The sequence below is a fragment of the Rousettus aegyptiacus genome, unplaced genomic scaffold (assembly GCF_014176215.1).
Source record: "Rousettus aegyptiacus isolate mRouAeg1 unplaced genomic scaffold, mRouAeg1.p scaffold_m13_p_2, whole genome shotgun sequence".
Taxonomy (NCBI): domain Eukaryota; kingdom Metazoa; phylum Chordata; class Mammalia; order Chiroptera; family Pteropodidae; genus Rousettus; species Rousettus aegyptiacus.
In genome coordinates, this window is record NW_023416295.1 from 131,282,337 (window position 1) to 131,295,279 (window position 12,943).

Here is a 12,943-nt window from a genome sequence, read left to right on the forward strand (position 1 = left end):
ACCTAGCTCTAGCATATTTATTAAGATTACTCTTGGTTAGTTTACTTTGTTGTTGCTATGCTAAATGATGTATTTTATTCCCCTATACTTTCTAACAGGCTGCTGTTCATTGGCTTTTTGTATATTAATTTGTGCTTACTTTGCTAAAATGTCTTACTTGTATTATTTTTTCAGTTGAATCCTTGGATTTTTTCAGGTAAGCTATCATATCATAAATAATGATAATTTTACCTCTTCTTTCCTCATTTTTATCTCATTCCTTTCCCCTCTGTAATTAAGTAGGCTAGCACTTCCAAAATAATGTGAAATCATCATAGGGGCCATCCTAACTTTATGGAATACCTAATTTTAATTGGAATAATTTAGGTGTCCCCGTTAAGTGTGATTCTAGCTTTTGGACTGACGTGCTAATTTTGTTATGTTAAAGGAATTGCATGTTTCATATGGTCTGTGATTCTCTACCCTGGGGACTGATATTCCAGGTTTCAGTCTGTGTATGAGACTCTTCCTTTCCAGATGTTTTTCTCCCTTAAAGGAAAAAGTGTACAGATATCAAGTAGAGTTTAATGCTGACTTAAAATGCATTGTGAATCCAAAGGTAACTTTGTACTGGTCAACAGCTTTATGAAACTTGACTTACAGTTCAGCCAACAGCAAATAGATCCTGTGTCCTATGACTAGGTGCCAGAATGTCATAGCCTTAGGTGAAAAAGAAACTGGTCCTACTCTAGTGGACAGGAGTGGGGAAGGGCTATGCTATCAAAGTCCAGGTCCTAGACTACTTGAAAGGAGATGCTGAGACCCAAGCTCTGAGAAGAGAACACAGATAACATTTTTTGAACACCTGCTATATTCTACACACTTGTGAAAGTAATGAGTGATTTACTCCTCAGAACCATCCTATCAAGTAGGTACTATTATTTCCCCACAGATGAAACTGAGGTAACTTGCTCAAGGTACAAGCTGGTAGGTGAGATTGCTGCGGTTTAAAATCAGGCTGTTTGACTCCAGAGCCTGTCTTCTTACCCACCATGTTCTAATCCCCCAGATGGAGGAGCCTAGGGCCAAGCATATGAGCAAAGGTCCTGAAGAAACCATAAGTGTGCCCTCCATTGTAAGCCACATCTACCCAAGGCAAAGTGCAAGACCGTGAAAGAATACTCTGGAGCCAGGATGGTTAACTGGAGGCTGGATGATTGGTGCCATTGCTAGTTTTTCTTTTTATCCACTCTTCTTTTTGTTTCTTTGCTAGCTACTCCTCTACCTTATCTTAAATGTTAGAATGCCCCAGGCATTGATTGGTCTTGGAACTTCCTCATTCTCTATCTCCGCTCTCCATAGGCACTGGCATCCAGGTCCTCATGATGATTCCCTAATGTGTATCTCCAGCCCAGGCCTCTTGACAGGACTAGTGGTCCATCTCTCTACTTAATTACCTACATCAAGATACCTTACAGGCATCCCAAACTTAATATTGTCTAAATAAAATTCTTTGTTTCTGCCCCCATAAAACCTACTCTTCCCACAGACTTCTCTTTTTCAACAAATTTGACACGCTCGACAAATGTTTATTAAGCACCTACCATAGCAGTGAACAAAACAGGCAAAAATTCTGCCACCGTAGAGCTTACATTCTACTGCTGGGGGAAAGACAATAAACAGAAAAAATAAATAACACTATACATTAGAGGATAAGGGCTAAGGAGGAAAACAAAGCAGGGAAGAGGTAGAGTGCAGGGGATGAGGACTAAAATTTTTTAAAGGACAGAGCAGGAAATGACGTCAGAGGTAACAGGGCTAGACTGTGAGCTTTCATTCCAAGGAAGATGAAGGATTTTGAACAGAGGCTTGATATGAGTGGATTTCCATTTTAACAGGAAAACCCTAACTACTGTGAAGAAAGTGGAGGCATAGCAGTATAGGTGAAAGCTGGAAAACTAGTTAGGAATCTCTTGTAATAGTCCAGGTGAGAGGTGATTGATATAAGGGACTTGGGTCAGGAGACAGTGGTGAAGCTGGTGTAATAGGACCAGATTCTGAATATATTCTAAAGGGGACTCTAGCATCCACCCAGTTTCTCAGGCCAAAAATCTAGGTCTCAGCCTTGATTCTTCTTTCCCTTATGTCCCATATCCAACTCATCCGCAAGTCTTTGTAGTTCTACTTCCAAACTATACATCGAAATCACTGTTTCTGTTCATCTTCACTGCCACCACAAGCCAGCTAAACCACATGGGTTTACCTCTCTCCTAGATTGCTAATAGCCTTCAATCTGATCTCTGTATTTCCTCTTTTAACCTTCTTTTAATCCAATCTCCACAAGCAGCCAGAGGACTCATTTTAAAAATTAAATAACATCACAGGATGAATGCCTTTGCTGGTAATCCTTTATGAGCTTTCCAATGCATTAAGAATAAAAGCCAAAATTCATACAATGAACTACAAGGGCTGTGACCTGCCCTTGATGACCCCTCTGTTCTCATCTCCTCCCTTCTTTTTCTTGATCATCCTGCTCTACTCACAGTGAGTTCCTTCCTGTTCCTCCAACTTACCACTTTTTTCTGCTTTGGAGCTACGCTTTCCCCTCTGACTAGGTCATCTTACCCAAGCTCTTTGCATGACTGGTCCCTTATCAACTGTCAAATTTCAGCTCAGTTGTCACCTTTTTAGGGATCTCCTTGATAACTCTCATCTAGTATAGCTACTATACTGTATCTAGATAGTCCACCAGACCTTGTATCAGGAAACACAATCTGTCAGTGGAGATAGGTTAATCCTCATTAAGCAATATCACAAGAAAGTAAATTGTAAATTAGTTAACTTTTAAAGCAGAAGACTATATGATACACTATCAGGGCTAGAAGAGCTAACCCCCATCTGACACTTGAATCTCCTGGCAATGCCCATGTGACATGTACTTGACACCATCATTGACGGGACCCTTCTAGCTGCTGGACAGGCTTTGGAATTGGATCTTTCTGAGCTGCGGTTTCTTTGGAGCTACTACACTTTTGTGCCCTCCGAGGAAACAAAACAAACAGAAACCTCCTTTTAGAGGACAGTCTTTCTGGCTTCCCAGGGCAGCTGTTACACCCTCAAATTCCCAACTTTTCCTGTACGCTCGTTCTCTCATTCCGATTCCCTCCAGGGCACCCTCCGCCCCTTGAAGGTACTTCCATTGATCTTCTCTCTTACCTCTCAGAACCCACAATGCCTCCAGCAGTCTAGGTGGGATTGAGCTGACGAGACCAACTGAGCACCGCTCCTTTTCCCAGAGCTTCTACTTTCTAGGAACACGGCCCACGACCCTCCATCGGTTCCACACACAACAATCTCCCTGCCCCTTCGGTACGCCTCATCTCCCCGTCTCGTGCCTAGCACAGGGCTTGACATAGAATAGTTTCTCTAAAATTTCTGGTAAAATCGAACAATGCATAACTGGTCCTGGGTAACTTTCAGACTCCTATTCCTTGTGCGAATGCGGAAGCCGAAATCCAGTCCGCGTCCTGGGCCCACCTTCCGGCCCGCCCCGCCCAGCGTCGACCCACCTCGCCCCTCGGCCTCGCCCCTCAGTCTATTCTGACCCAAGTCTTGCACCTCCCTTTAATCGCTTCCCCCAACCCGGTAACCTCTCTAGAGACTCTAATCTTTGACGTTTCCCTATATGTTGTCCCAATAGGGGAAACCTTCAATTTCGGCTGTCAGGAAAATAACAACTTTGCGGCCATGACCACGCCCCCTTTACCCACGTTTCCGGACAAACCGGAACGGATTGTGCAGCCTCTAGTTCGTAGACCCGGAACTAGACATACCTCACGGAAGTTGGCTTTGGCCCTGCGGCAGCTGACGTCGCCACGGAGAAACTGTTGGAGCTGGCAGCCTAGGAATGGTGAGACCTCGCGATTCGCCTCTGCGGGTTCTGAGCGGAGTTGGGGGTCAAATGGAATTTCTCAGAATGCCTCCGGGGACGACCCCCTCAGGGTTTGGGGCCCCGCCCCGGTAGCGCCCCGAAATTCTGCGCATGCGTGGGCCGGACCGGGCCAGAATCTGGTCCGAGACGTTACGCATGCGCAAAGAGTCATGCTGAATGTGGCGTGAGATTTGCAGCGAGAGTTGGTCTCCCCTCCCCAGGCATGAAGGGGCTTAAACCAAGGCTGCGGGATCATCGAGTTTCACTCGGCGCTTTGCTTTTGAGTTGCAGGACTTACTTCTTCATCACCACTGGCATCCCGAACCCCTGAAACTAATCTCCCACCTTGAGTGTACACTCGAGCGAGAGGGGAGGGAAGGTCAGAGAAGGAAGGGGGCTCATTCCCAGCTTCAAGTCTACCCTTGGAATCGGGGCCCTTCTCCCTCTCCCCAAGCGTCAAGATTTCCAGCTATATTCTATGGGGTGGCGCGACGAATACACCTGGGGAAAGGGTCGGAACGCTGCGCGAAGAGCCGCCCTGGGTAGTGGGGCGGTACCCAAAAGTGGCGCGTCCCCTAAAGTCACTAGGATCTGAGTTCTCAAGAGTTTAGGAGCACCCCCTCCTCCCTTGGCAGATTATATTCGGGCAGTTCTCAAACCGTATATTTTAGTTTGCATGAGGTACCACCCACTAAATCTTCAGTTAAAGATGCGAATGGAAAAAAAAGAGAGAAAGAGATGAGCTAGTTGAAATTCTGTCCTTTTTCCTTCTTTGGCCTGAGAGGGAAAGTGGTGCTGCTGTTGAGCTTAGTGGTCAGATGACGAAAAGAAAAAGTGAGCCAAGAATCCTTTGTTTTCTGCTAGTTTATATCAAGGCCCTTAACCTAGAGGCTGTTATAATTAATGGAGTCAGTAAATCCTTAAATAGTATATGTCTGTACATTTATCTGGAGCCCATAGCTTTTATCGTATTCTCGAAGATGTCAGTGACCTCCAAAAGCCTATTACTGGTTTATCAAGATCATATTGACAGAATAGAGGCTTGTGTCTTCTCCTTGTGTCGTCTTCAGCTTATGGGACCCTCAGGGCCCTATTGCAGTATAGGAGGTGAGGCTGGCCAGTTGGAATCCTGAGCTTCAGGGAGCCTCATTTCTCCTTTGCAGACTCTCCTCTCAGCCTCTAAGCTCATCTGGTCAGAATCCTTGGATGAGCCTGTGGGACCCTTCCTCCTAGCCCTGTGGTTTGGAGCCAGTGGCTTTGGGACTGTAAGAGGATGGACAAAGGTAGTATGAGGCCGGGCCAGCTCCCCAAACATTTGGGCGCCAAGCATCTACTGATTCTACCCTGTGCCTGGCACATGTGTCTTTCGTTCCTGGCTGGGCATTGCCACCTCCCCCTGGGCCAGCATCACCCATGTACCTCTTGGCAGAGGCCACAATTGACTGACTTGTTGTTGAGCTGCTGCTCTTTGGCATGGCTGCATTTTGATGGCAGAGGGAGCATTTATGCCCAGAGCCCAGTGTGTCGGCACACCACTCTGACCTGAGCACCACATGACAAGTGGCACCTGGAGAACTGCCCAGCATGGAAGGTCTGGGCCAGGTCTGAGCCCAGATGGAATCTGGATGGCCACGGAACTCCCACTTTAAAACCCCAAGTGCCAAGGAAGAAGGGGAGGGGCCGGGAAGGCTGGCAGAGTAAGGGGGCTGCTGAGAATGGGACCCATGAGAAGAAGCTCAAGGCTCTGCTAGGCAATTAAGAGGCCTGAGTTTACCACTTCTTTTTTCCTAGATTCTCAGGGGTTGCTAGATTCATCCCTGATGGCATCAGGCACTGCCAGCCGCTCAGAAGATGAGGAGTCGCTGGCAGGGCAGAAGCGGGCCTCCTCACAGGCCTTGGGCACCATTCCTAAAAGGAGAAGCTCCTCCAGGTAATAAAGGTTTGGATGGCCCAGGACTGGGCAGGGGCATTAGGTGCTGCATGCCTAAACCCCTGTTAAGAATGACTACTTGAGACCCTTAGGCCCTAAGGGTTGGCAGAGCCTTGTTCATTTCCTGTCCTTACTAAATCCTTGACTGAGGGCAAAGGGGGGAAATCTTAGGTCTTTAACTTGAAGTCTTTGTGGTTAAATATCATGTTGTCTTAGAGGGATGGGGCATATCATTCCCATGCCCCATCTACAGAGCCAGAGCAGTTAGCAGCCTGCTGGGAACCTACTCTCTAGATGCCAGGCGTGTGAGAATGGGTGCTGGGGAGAGAGCAAGGATTACTCACTGAGTAGGACTCTGCACAGATTCATCAAGAGGAAGAAGTTTGATGATGAACTGGTGGAGAGCAGCTTGGCTAAGTCCTCTACCCGGGCAAAGGGGGCCAGCGGGGTAGAACCAGGGCGCTGTTCTGGGAGTGAACCCTCCTCCAGTGAGAAGAAAAAGGTGAGAGATTGGGAGATGGAAGGGGTGGGGGAGAACGAGGTCCAGCGCCAAATTCTGTGTTTCCCTACAACCTTTGCCAGCTGGCAAGAATCTTGCAGAGGAGGCTTATGAGAGGACCAAACTGCCCCAGCCTCAACCTCAGATCCTTCTCTCCTGGGAGCCCATCTCTCTCTACTCCTCATTTTTTGCTGCACCCCCACCCTGTCAGTGCATCCTGTATCACATTCTGTGTGGGAGGCATGGAGTGTGCATCTATTCTGGGAGCAGACAGCCTGTTCCCAGCATTGCTGGGTGTAAAAATAACCCCCAGGTGGCATTGCTGTAGCCCCAGACACTGTACCAGCAAGAGTGTTTTCCTGGTATCCTCTCCACCCACCCTCCACTCTGGGGTTGGGGGTGCCACCAGCAAAGAGAAGACCCTATATGGTCAAGGACTATGTAAAAGTGCTTTACGGAGGCGGGTGTTAGAAAGCTGAGCTCCCTGCCTATGCTACTTATTGTTGGGTGGGAGGGGGCTGCCGCTCAGTACATAAATCTCTAGGCCCAAAGCCCCAGCTGCCCTGATGCCGGCTTCGAGCTCACTGTGTTCCAGTCCTCTGCTCAGGTATCCAAGGCCCCCAGCACTCCTGTGCCACCCAGCCCAGCCCCAGCCCCTGGACTCACCAAGCGTGTAAAGAAGAGTAAACAGCCACTGCAGGTGACCAAGGACCTGGGCCGCTGGAAGCCTGCAGATGACCTCCTGCTCATCAATGCTGTGTTGCAGGTAGTGCTTCCCACTACAGTTTTTGTGTCTCCCTCCTTCCCCCAGCCTCTAGTTCCCAGCCTCCCAACTAGCCCCTCAGTGTCCTCTGGGTGGCAAGGGAAGGGTTCTTTCCAGCTCTGAGGCTGAAGCAAATTTCCCTGGGGCCTTGCAGACCAACGACCTGACATCCGTCCACCTGGGTGTGAAGTTCAGCTGCCGCTTCACCCTTCGGGAAGTCCAGGAGCGCTGGTACGCCCTACTCTACGATCCTGTCATCTCCAAGTGAGTGAATTTGGCTCCAGCAGTGGGGGAAGTACTGGGGAATACCAGAATTTGGCTCCTGGAATAGAGAATTGTATAAGGGCCCAAGGAGGGGGCCTCAGAGGCAGAACTCCTGGTGCCTTGCATCCTCCGTGATGATACCAAGACCTGCCAGGCTTTAGGGGGAAGTTGCTTCCTGCTGTCAACCCTGCTAGTCCTGGCTTGATGCCAGAAGCAAGGGGATCTGGATGCTGAGGAAGCATAGGGGGAAAAAAACCTAAATGCATGCCAGGAGCCCTGATTCCGCCACTGAGTACATTGTGGTTTTGGGCAGATCACTTCTGAACCTTACCTCACTGACCTCCCATAATTAATTCTAGCTTCAACAGCTTGAGTTCCAAATAAACCTGTGCGCACATGTACCACCTTTTTCCTTCCTAGTCACTTTGTTTAACATCATCCAAATTTGGTTGGAAGTTTAACACCTGTCTTCTACTCCACAGCTGCTTAAGCTGTGGCCATGGCCCTGATACACCAGAAACTGGACAGGGCTCAGCTTGGGAAAAAGGAAGTGCTAGGCAGTGGCAGCTTTGGCCACCCACTTGGGAAGGGAGTCACAGGACCTCCCTCAGGACTGACATCTAGAGGACTGCCTTTGAGTCTCTTCCCAGGGTTGAACACAGGAACTTCAGTTTCCTGAGTTGCCTGTTCATGCTTTTGACAAACCCATGAGGCCACAGGTACCATGCTAAGCCTCAGGCTCTTCTCGTTGAGGGCCTGGCCTCTTGTCCTGCATCTCAAAGACCTATAGACTTTGGGGGAATTAGGAACCCCAGATTTCTTTATAACCTCCCTTCAGCTCTGCCCTGACTTATCTCCTCCTTGCCCAGGTTGGCCTGCCAGGCCATGAGGCAGCTGCACCCAGAGGCCATTGCTGCCATCCAGAGCAAGGCCCTATTTAGCAAGGCTGAGGAACAGCTGCTGAGCAAAGTGGGATCGGTAAGGTCAAGGGCTGATAAGATTGAGGGGACTGGGCAAAGTGAGAGATGGACTACCTGGAAAACTGCTGTGGGGAGTCCCCACCACCTGAAAACATGCTTGTGCAGATACATACACATCTGCAGGGGCCCTTGTGACAGAGTCCTCAGGAAGGGCCAAGCCTGGCTCCCTGGGAAATCATAGCTGTCCCTTCTTTCAGCTCCTAGTGGGGGACAGGCAGGGGATGGGGTGGTAAGGCAGAGGCAGGAATGAGAAAACCCAGACTCTTAGAACATGCTTCTTGCCCTCCAGACCAGCCAGCCCACCTTGGAGACCTTCCAGGACCTGCTGCATAGACACCCTGATGCCTTTTACCTGGCACGTACTGCCAAGGCTCTTCAGGCCCACTGGCAGCTCATGAAGCAGTATTACCTGCTGGAGGACCAGACAGGTAACTGGCTTCAGAAGCTTAGTGTGGGTATGTGGGTATGTGAGTATGATGTGGTCTGGGCTCAGCTGCCCTCAAGTGCTCTGTAACAACTTCCTCAGTGGCCCCCAGTGTCTTGTTCACCTGTCTTTGGAGCAAAAACCTCTTCTTTCCAGAGGGAGAGAAAGTAGCTGAAATGGTCTTCAGTATCATGGTAAGAGTAGCCAGAATTGCCTGGAATACTGGCGGTTTTCTATCACTCCTGGTTTTTTGTTTGTTTGTTTTGGTTTTTGGATTTTCTGACATATTTTATCATTACATAAGTAATATTTTAATATAGTCTTCATGAATAACATGCAAACAAGAGCAAAATGTGAACAATCCGTGCACCGTTCATCCTTCCCCGTTTCCCGCCAAAGAGTCTTTCTCTAAGCTTTTCTGCCCTTCTTTATCTCCATGTTCCTCTCACTGCCACTTCTCCCACCAGCAGTCCATGCTGTCAGGCTGTCTTCAGGCCATTCAGAACTTCCCACTGGGACTTCACACCCAGTCCATTCTCTTTCTTCTTTCCCAAGCAAGCCATAATTCTCTCCGCTTCATCTCCTCCCTCATCAACAAAACTCTCACTCTCCTAGTGACAGATCAGGTAAGCAATCTGATTAAACTGCAGGAGACTTCAGTTAGATTTGGGATTCAGGGTCAGACTTACATGGTACTGCTCTTACTTCCTAAACATTATTATTGCCCGTTGCCTTTTATATCATTGTTCACACTGTTATGAAAAGCAAGCTTCAGCCATGCTCTTTGTCTTATTAACTTGGTCCTGCAGCTCTAGTTATTAAAAGATACTCCTGCAAGAGGATTTTAGGAAATTTTATTGGAGGAGCTCCATCTTTTTTTCCTGAGGATTTTTTTTAATTTAATGCCCAGCACACAGCTCATCTTATTCCTGCAGCTTCCAAATCTGCTTCCTCATGCTCAGATATTGATGAAATCCCACAGCGAGAATAGACACTGGATAAAGTTTATTTTTGCTGCTATAGCTAGTTCCTTCATCACTATTTTGAGAATATTTTGTGTAAGCTTGTTAACTTAAAAGTTTAATCTTTCTCTTCAAGAGTCATCTTATGTAGGTATTTGATTTCTCCTTTGCTATTTAGAGCTAAGAAGGAGTCCCTAGGGACAGGGGCTGTACAATGCCTAGCTGTCAAGTCATTTGACTATTAGATTGGTGGAATTTCAGGCAACTGTGGTGGGGAGGGGCTTAGTGGGGGTGACTACCCTAAATCCTCTTTCACACATAGTCTGCCCTATGGAGGTAGGGGCTGTGGTGGAAGGAACATTTGGCACCTCAGGTGTTGTCACACTCCTCAATTGACAATTGAGTAACTAATGGGAACTGCTGCTGAGCAGACACTACAGTCCTGGGAACAGCTGGTCTTAAGGCAGAAGGTCTCAGATTTTGAAGGCCCCGATCTCTTACATTTTGACCAAAAAAAAATTGCATGAAACAATATGTATCCTGAACATAGCCGATGGACTCTTAATTATCTTATTTTTATTGCATTTTTTGGAGAAATGAAACTAATTTTATGACCCATTAACACATTATGACCCACAGTTTGAAAAACACTGGCATAAGGTAGAGCAGCTACCTTTGACACATCCTTTTTAAATAGAAGCTGACTGGCATGTGCCTCTCAGCCCTTCACTGAGTGCAGCAGAAAATGTTCAAGAGCATGCGACGTTTTTGCTCTTTAGGTTTAGAATCTGGAAGACAGGGCTCAAATCTTGGTTCTGTCGTATACTAGAGTCACAGAGTTGGACCCTCCCTTCTATGTCTTTCTACTCATCTGTAAAATGGAGCTAATAGCAGTGCCTTTTCTACTTCAGAGCTGTGTGAGTAAGAACTCTTTGCACACCAAAAAGCCCACATGAAAGGACAATCTTGATTGTCCTTTCTAAAACTACCTTCATTACTTGTATTGGATTAACTTTTGTTCATTTCAGCACAAAACTGATGCCGTGGGCTCAGTTTTTACAGTTTGTCCCCTTAATTAAGTGGTCTACTCAGCAACTTGAGGTTAAATAGGAACATCGGTGCTGACCCTCCCTCCATCCTCTGTTCAGTGCAGCCGCTACCCAAAGGGGACCAAGTGCTGAATTTCTCCGATGCAGAGGACCTGATTGATGACAGTAAGCTCAAGTGAGTGACTGGGACCATAGGCAGGGTGCAGAGCTGAGTGTCTCCTAGGGGCAGAGCTGCTGGGCCACCCAGACGTACATCTCCTGCTGCAGGGAACAGAGCCCAGCTCAGTCTCAGCCTCAAGTTCCAGTGGTAGCTAATGGCACCTAGTCTCCCTCCTGAGCTCTCCCTGCCCCCAGGTTACCTTACCCCGCCACAAACATTCCCACTCCTGGGAAGGAGGCAAGAGGAGACCCTAGTAAGCAGAGGAACATCTAATGGTGATAACAAGTGACCTAAAATCAGAACCTCAGCCATCCTGTCTCTTCTTGCCCCCCAGGGATATGCGAGATGAGGTCCTGGAACATGGTGAGTGTGCCTTGGTGAGGTCAGTGAGGGAGTAGAAGCTCTTGCTGGAACAGAGAGGACCAGTACAAGGTGCTGGTGATCTTAGAGTGTCCCTCCTTACCATCCCACCTCACCCCAGAGCTGACAGTGGCTGACCGGCGCCAGAAGCGAGAGATTCGGCAGCTGGAACAGGAACTGCATAAGTGGCAGGTGTTAGTAGATAGCATCACAGGTGAGGAGGCCAGAGGACCATGAGGGGCACGCTTCCACTCTCGTTGCCCCACCCTGAGCCCTTGTGGTTGCCTGGCCAGGTGCACCCTCCTTTCCTGGCCCTGACCCCTTTCCCTCAGTAGACCTTGCGCTGGCTCCCCCTGCCTTCCACCCTGTAGCCCTAAGGGTGAGCTCTTCCCCACATGAACTTCTCCTCCCCCAGGCATGAGCTCTCCAGACTTTGACAACCAGACGCTGGCAGTGCTACGGGGTCGCATGGTGCGGTACCTGATGCGCTCACGAGAGGTAAGGCAGGCCCAGCCCATCCCAACCCCACCTCCCCTTCCTAGGTTTCCCTCCTCTGTCAGTCCTCTCACTGCTCTATGTCTGGTACCTGATTTCTCATCTTTCCCTGGCCTATGCAGACTCTTCCCCTAGTCCTTAGGTGCCAGCCCTCACCTACCCCATTCCCCCAGATCACCCTGGGCAGAGCAACCAAGGATAACCAGATTGACGTGGACCTGTCTTTGGAGGGTCCAGCCTGGAAGATCTCCCGGAAGCAAGGTACCAACAGGAAGCCATAAAAGGCTGTTTCTCCTGGCCTTTTGCTGCCCCATCGAGCCTTGGGGCTTGGTCTCCATGGGAACTCTCAAGAACTAGCTGGGGCTGATGAGCTGGCATTTTAAGGATACCTTCTAGCCCTTCCCCAGGAAGCAGAGAGGGTACTTGAAGGCTTTCGGCTCTTTTCCGGCCTTCCCTCATCCCATCATCCCCTTTTCCTCTCTCCCCATAGGTGTCATCAAACTGAAGAACAATGGAGATTTCTTCATTGCCAATGAGGGCCGGCGGCCCATCTACATTGATGGAAGGCCCGTGCTGTGTGGCTCCAAATGGCGCCTCAGCAACAACTCCGTGGTGGAGGTGAGCTGAGAGGGAGGTGAGAGGCCACAATGAGACCCACGGTATAGGGAGCCAGTATGTGGGCCTCATCCCCAGTTCCGCCTCTGTCCTCAGCCACTCTTCTGTCCCACCCACAGATTGCCAGCCTGCGATTCGTCTTCCTTATTAACCAGGACCTCATTGCCCTTATCCGGGCGGAGGCTGCCAAGATCATGCCACAGTGAGGAGTGGTAGCAGAACCCACGGGCTCTCCCTGGCCTTAGTTGCCTCTGCCATTCCAGCTTCCTGGAGCTGGGAACTCAAGCTCCCGGAAAAACCAGAGTGAGCAGCAGAAGACCCACTGATGGCCCATTGATCAGAGCTGCTGCAGTGGGTTTGGCCTGGCCCTCAGGAAGCCCCTAGGGGCTGGGGGACCCTGCAGCTTCTCCCCTTCTCTCTGCAGACCACCTTCCCCTCTTTCCCCAGATCCCTACTTTTTGTGTCTCCAGTTGATTGGCTTCAGACTTTTATTTTCTTTTGTAAATAAAAAGCACTGAGTTCCAAAGTAGTT

General features: G+C 48.9%; 1 protein-coding gene and 1 long non-coding RNA gene across 10 annotated transcripts in view; one reads left to right on the forward strand and one right to left on the reverse strand.

The window, feature by feature from the left end:
* LOC107514251 overlaps positions 1-3,712 on the reverse strand; it is a 21,421-nt gene extending 17,709 nt beyond the window's left edge. The window contains exon 1 of one of the 2 annotated variants that reach the window (XR_004955593.1): positions 3,196-3,712. This is a non-coding gene — a long non-coding RNA (uncharacterized LOC107514251). The remainder of the gene's footprint in view (positions 1-3,195) is intronic. The other variant, XR_001597729.2, reaches the window with a different exon arrangement.
* Positions 3,712-12,940, forward strand: MCRS1 (microspherule protein 1). 8 transcript variants are annotated; one of them, XM_016151789.2, is made up of 15 exons: positions 3,781-3,889; positions 5,074-5,193; positions 5,702-5,840; positions 6,204-6,342; positions 6,935-7,105; positions 7,257-7,366; positions 8,236-8,344; positions 8,636-8,774; positions 10,881-10,956; positions 11,276-11,304; positions 11,423-11,515; positions 11,717-11,799; positions 11,970-12,057; positions 12,287-12,414; positions 12,531-12,940. In XM_016151789.2, exons 2-15 carry the CDS (start codon positions 5,184-5,186, stop codon positions 12,615-12,617), a joined length of 1,401 nt encoding a protein of 466 aa, XP_016007275.1. In that variant the 5' UTR covers positions 3,781-3,889; positions 5,074-5,183; the 3' UTR covers positions 12,618-12,940. The 8 variants fall into 8 exon arrangements, with proteins under 8 accessions (XP_036092167.1, XP_016007273.1, XP_016007274.1 ...); XM_016151791.2 differs by having other exon boundaries at positions 6,947-7,105; XM_036236275.1 differs by having other exon boundaries at positions 6,947-7,105; positions 12,287-12,430; positions 12,508-12,621.
* The last annotated feature ends 3 nt before the right edge of the window (positions 12,941-12,943 follow it).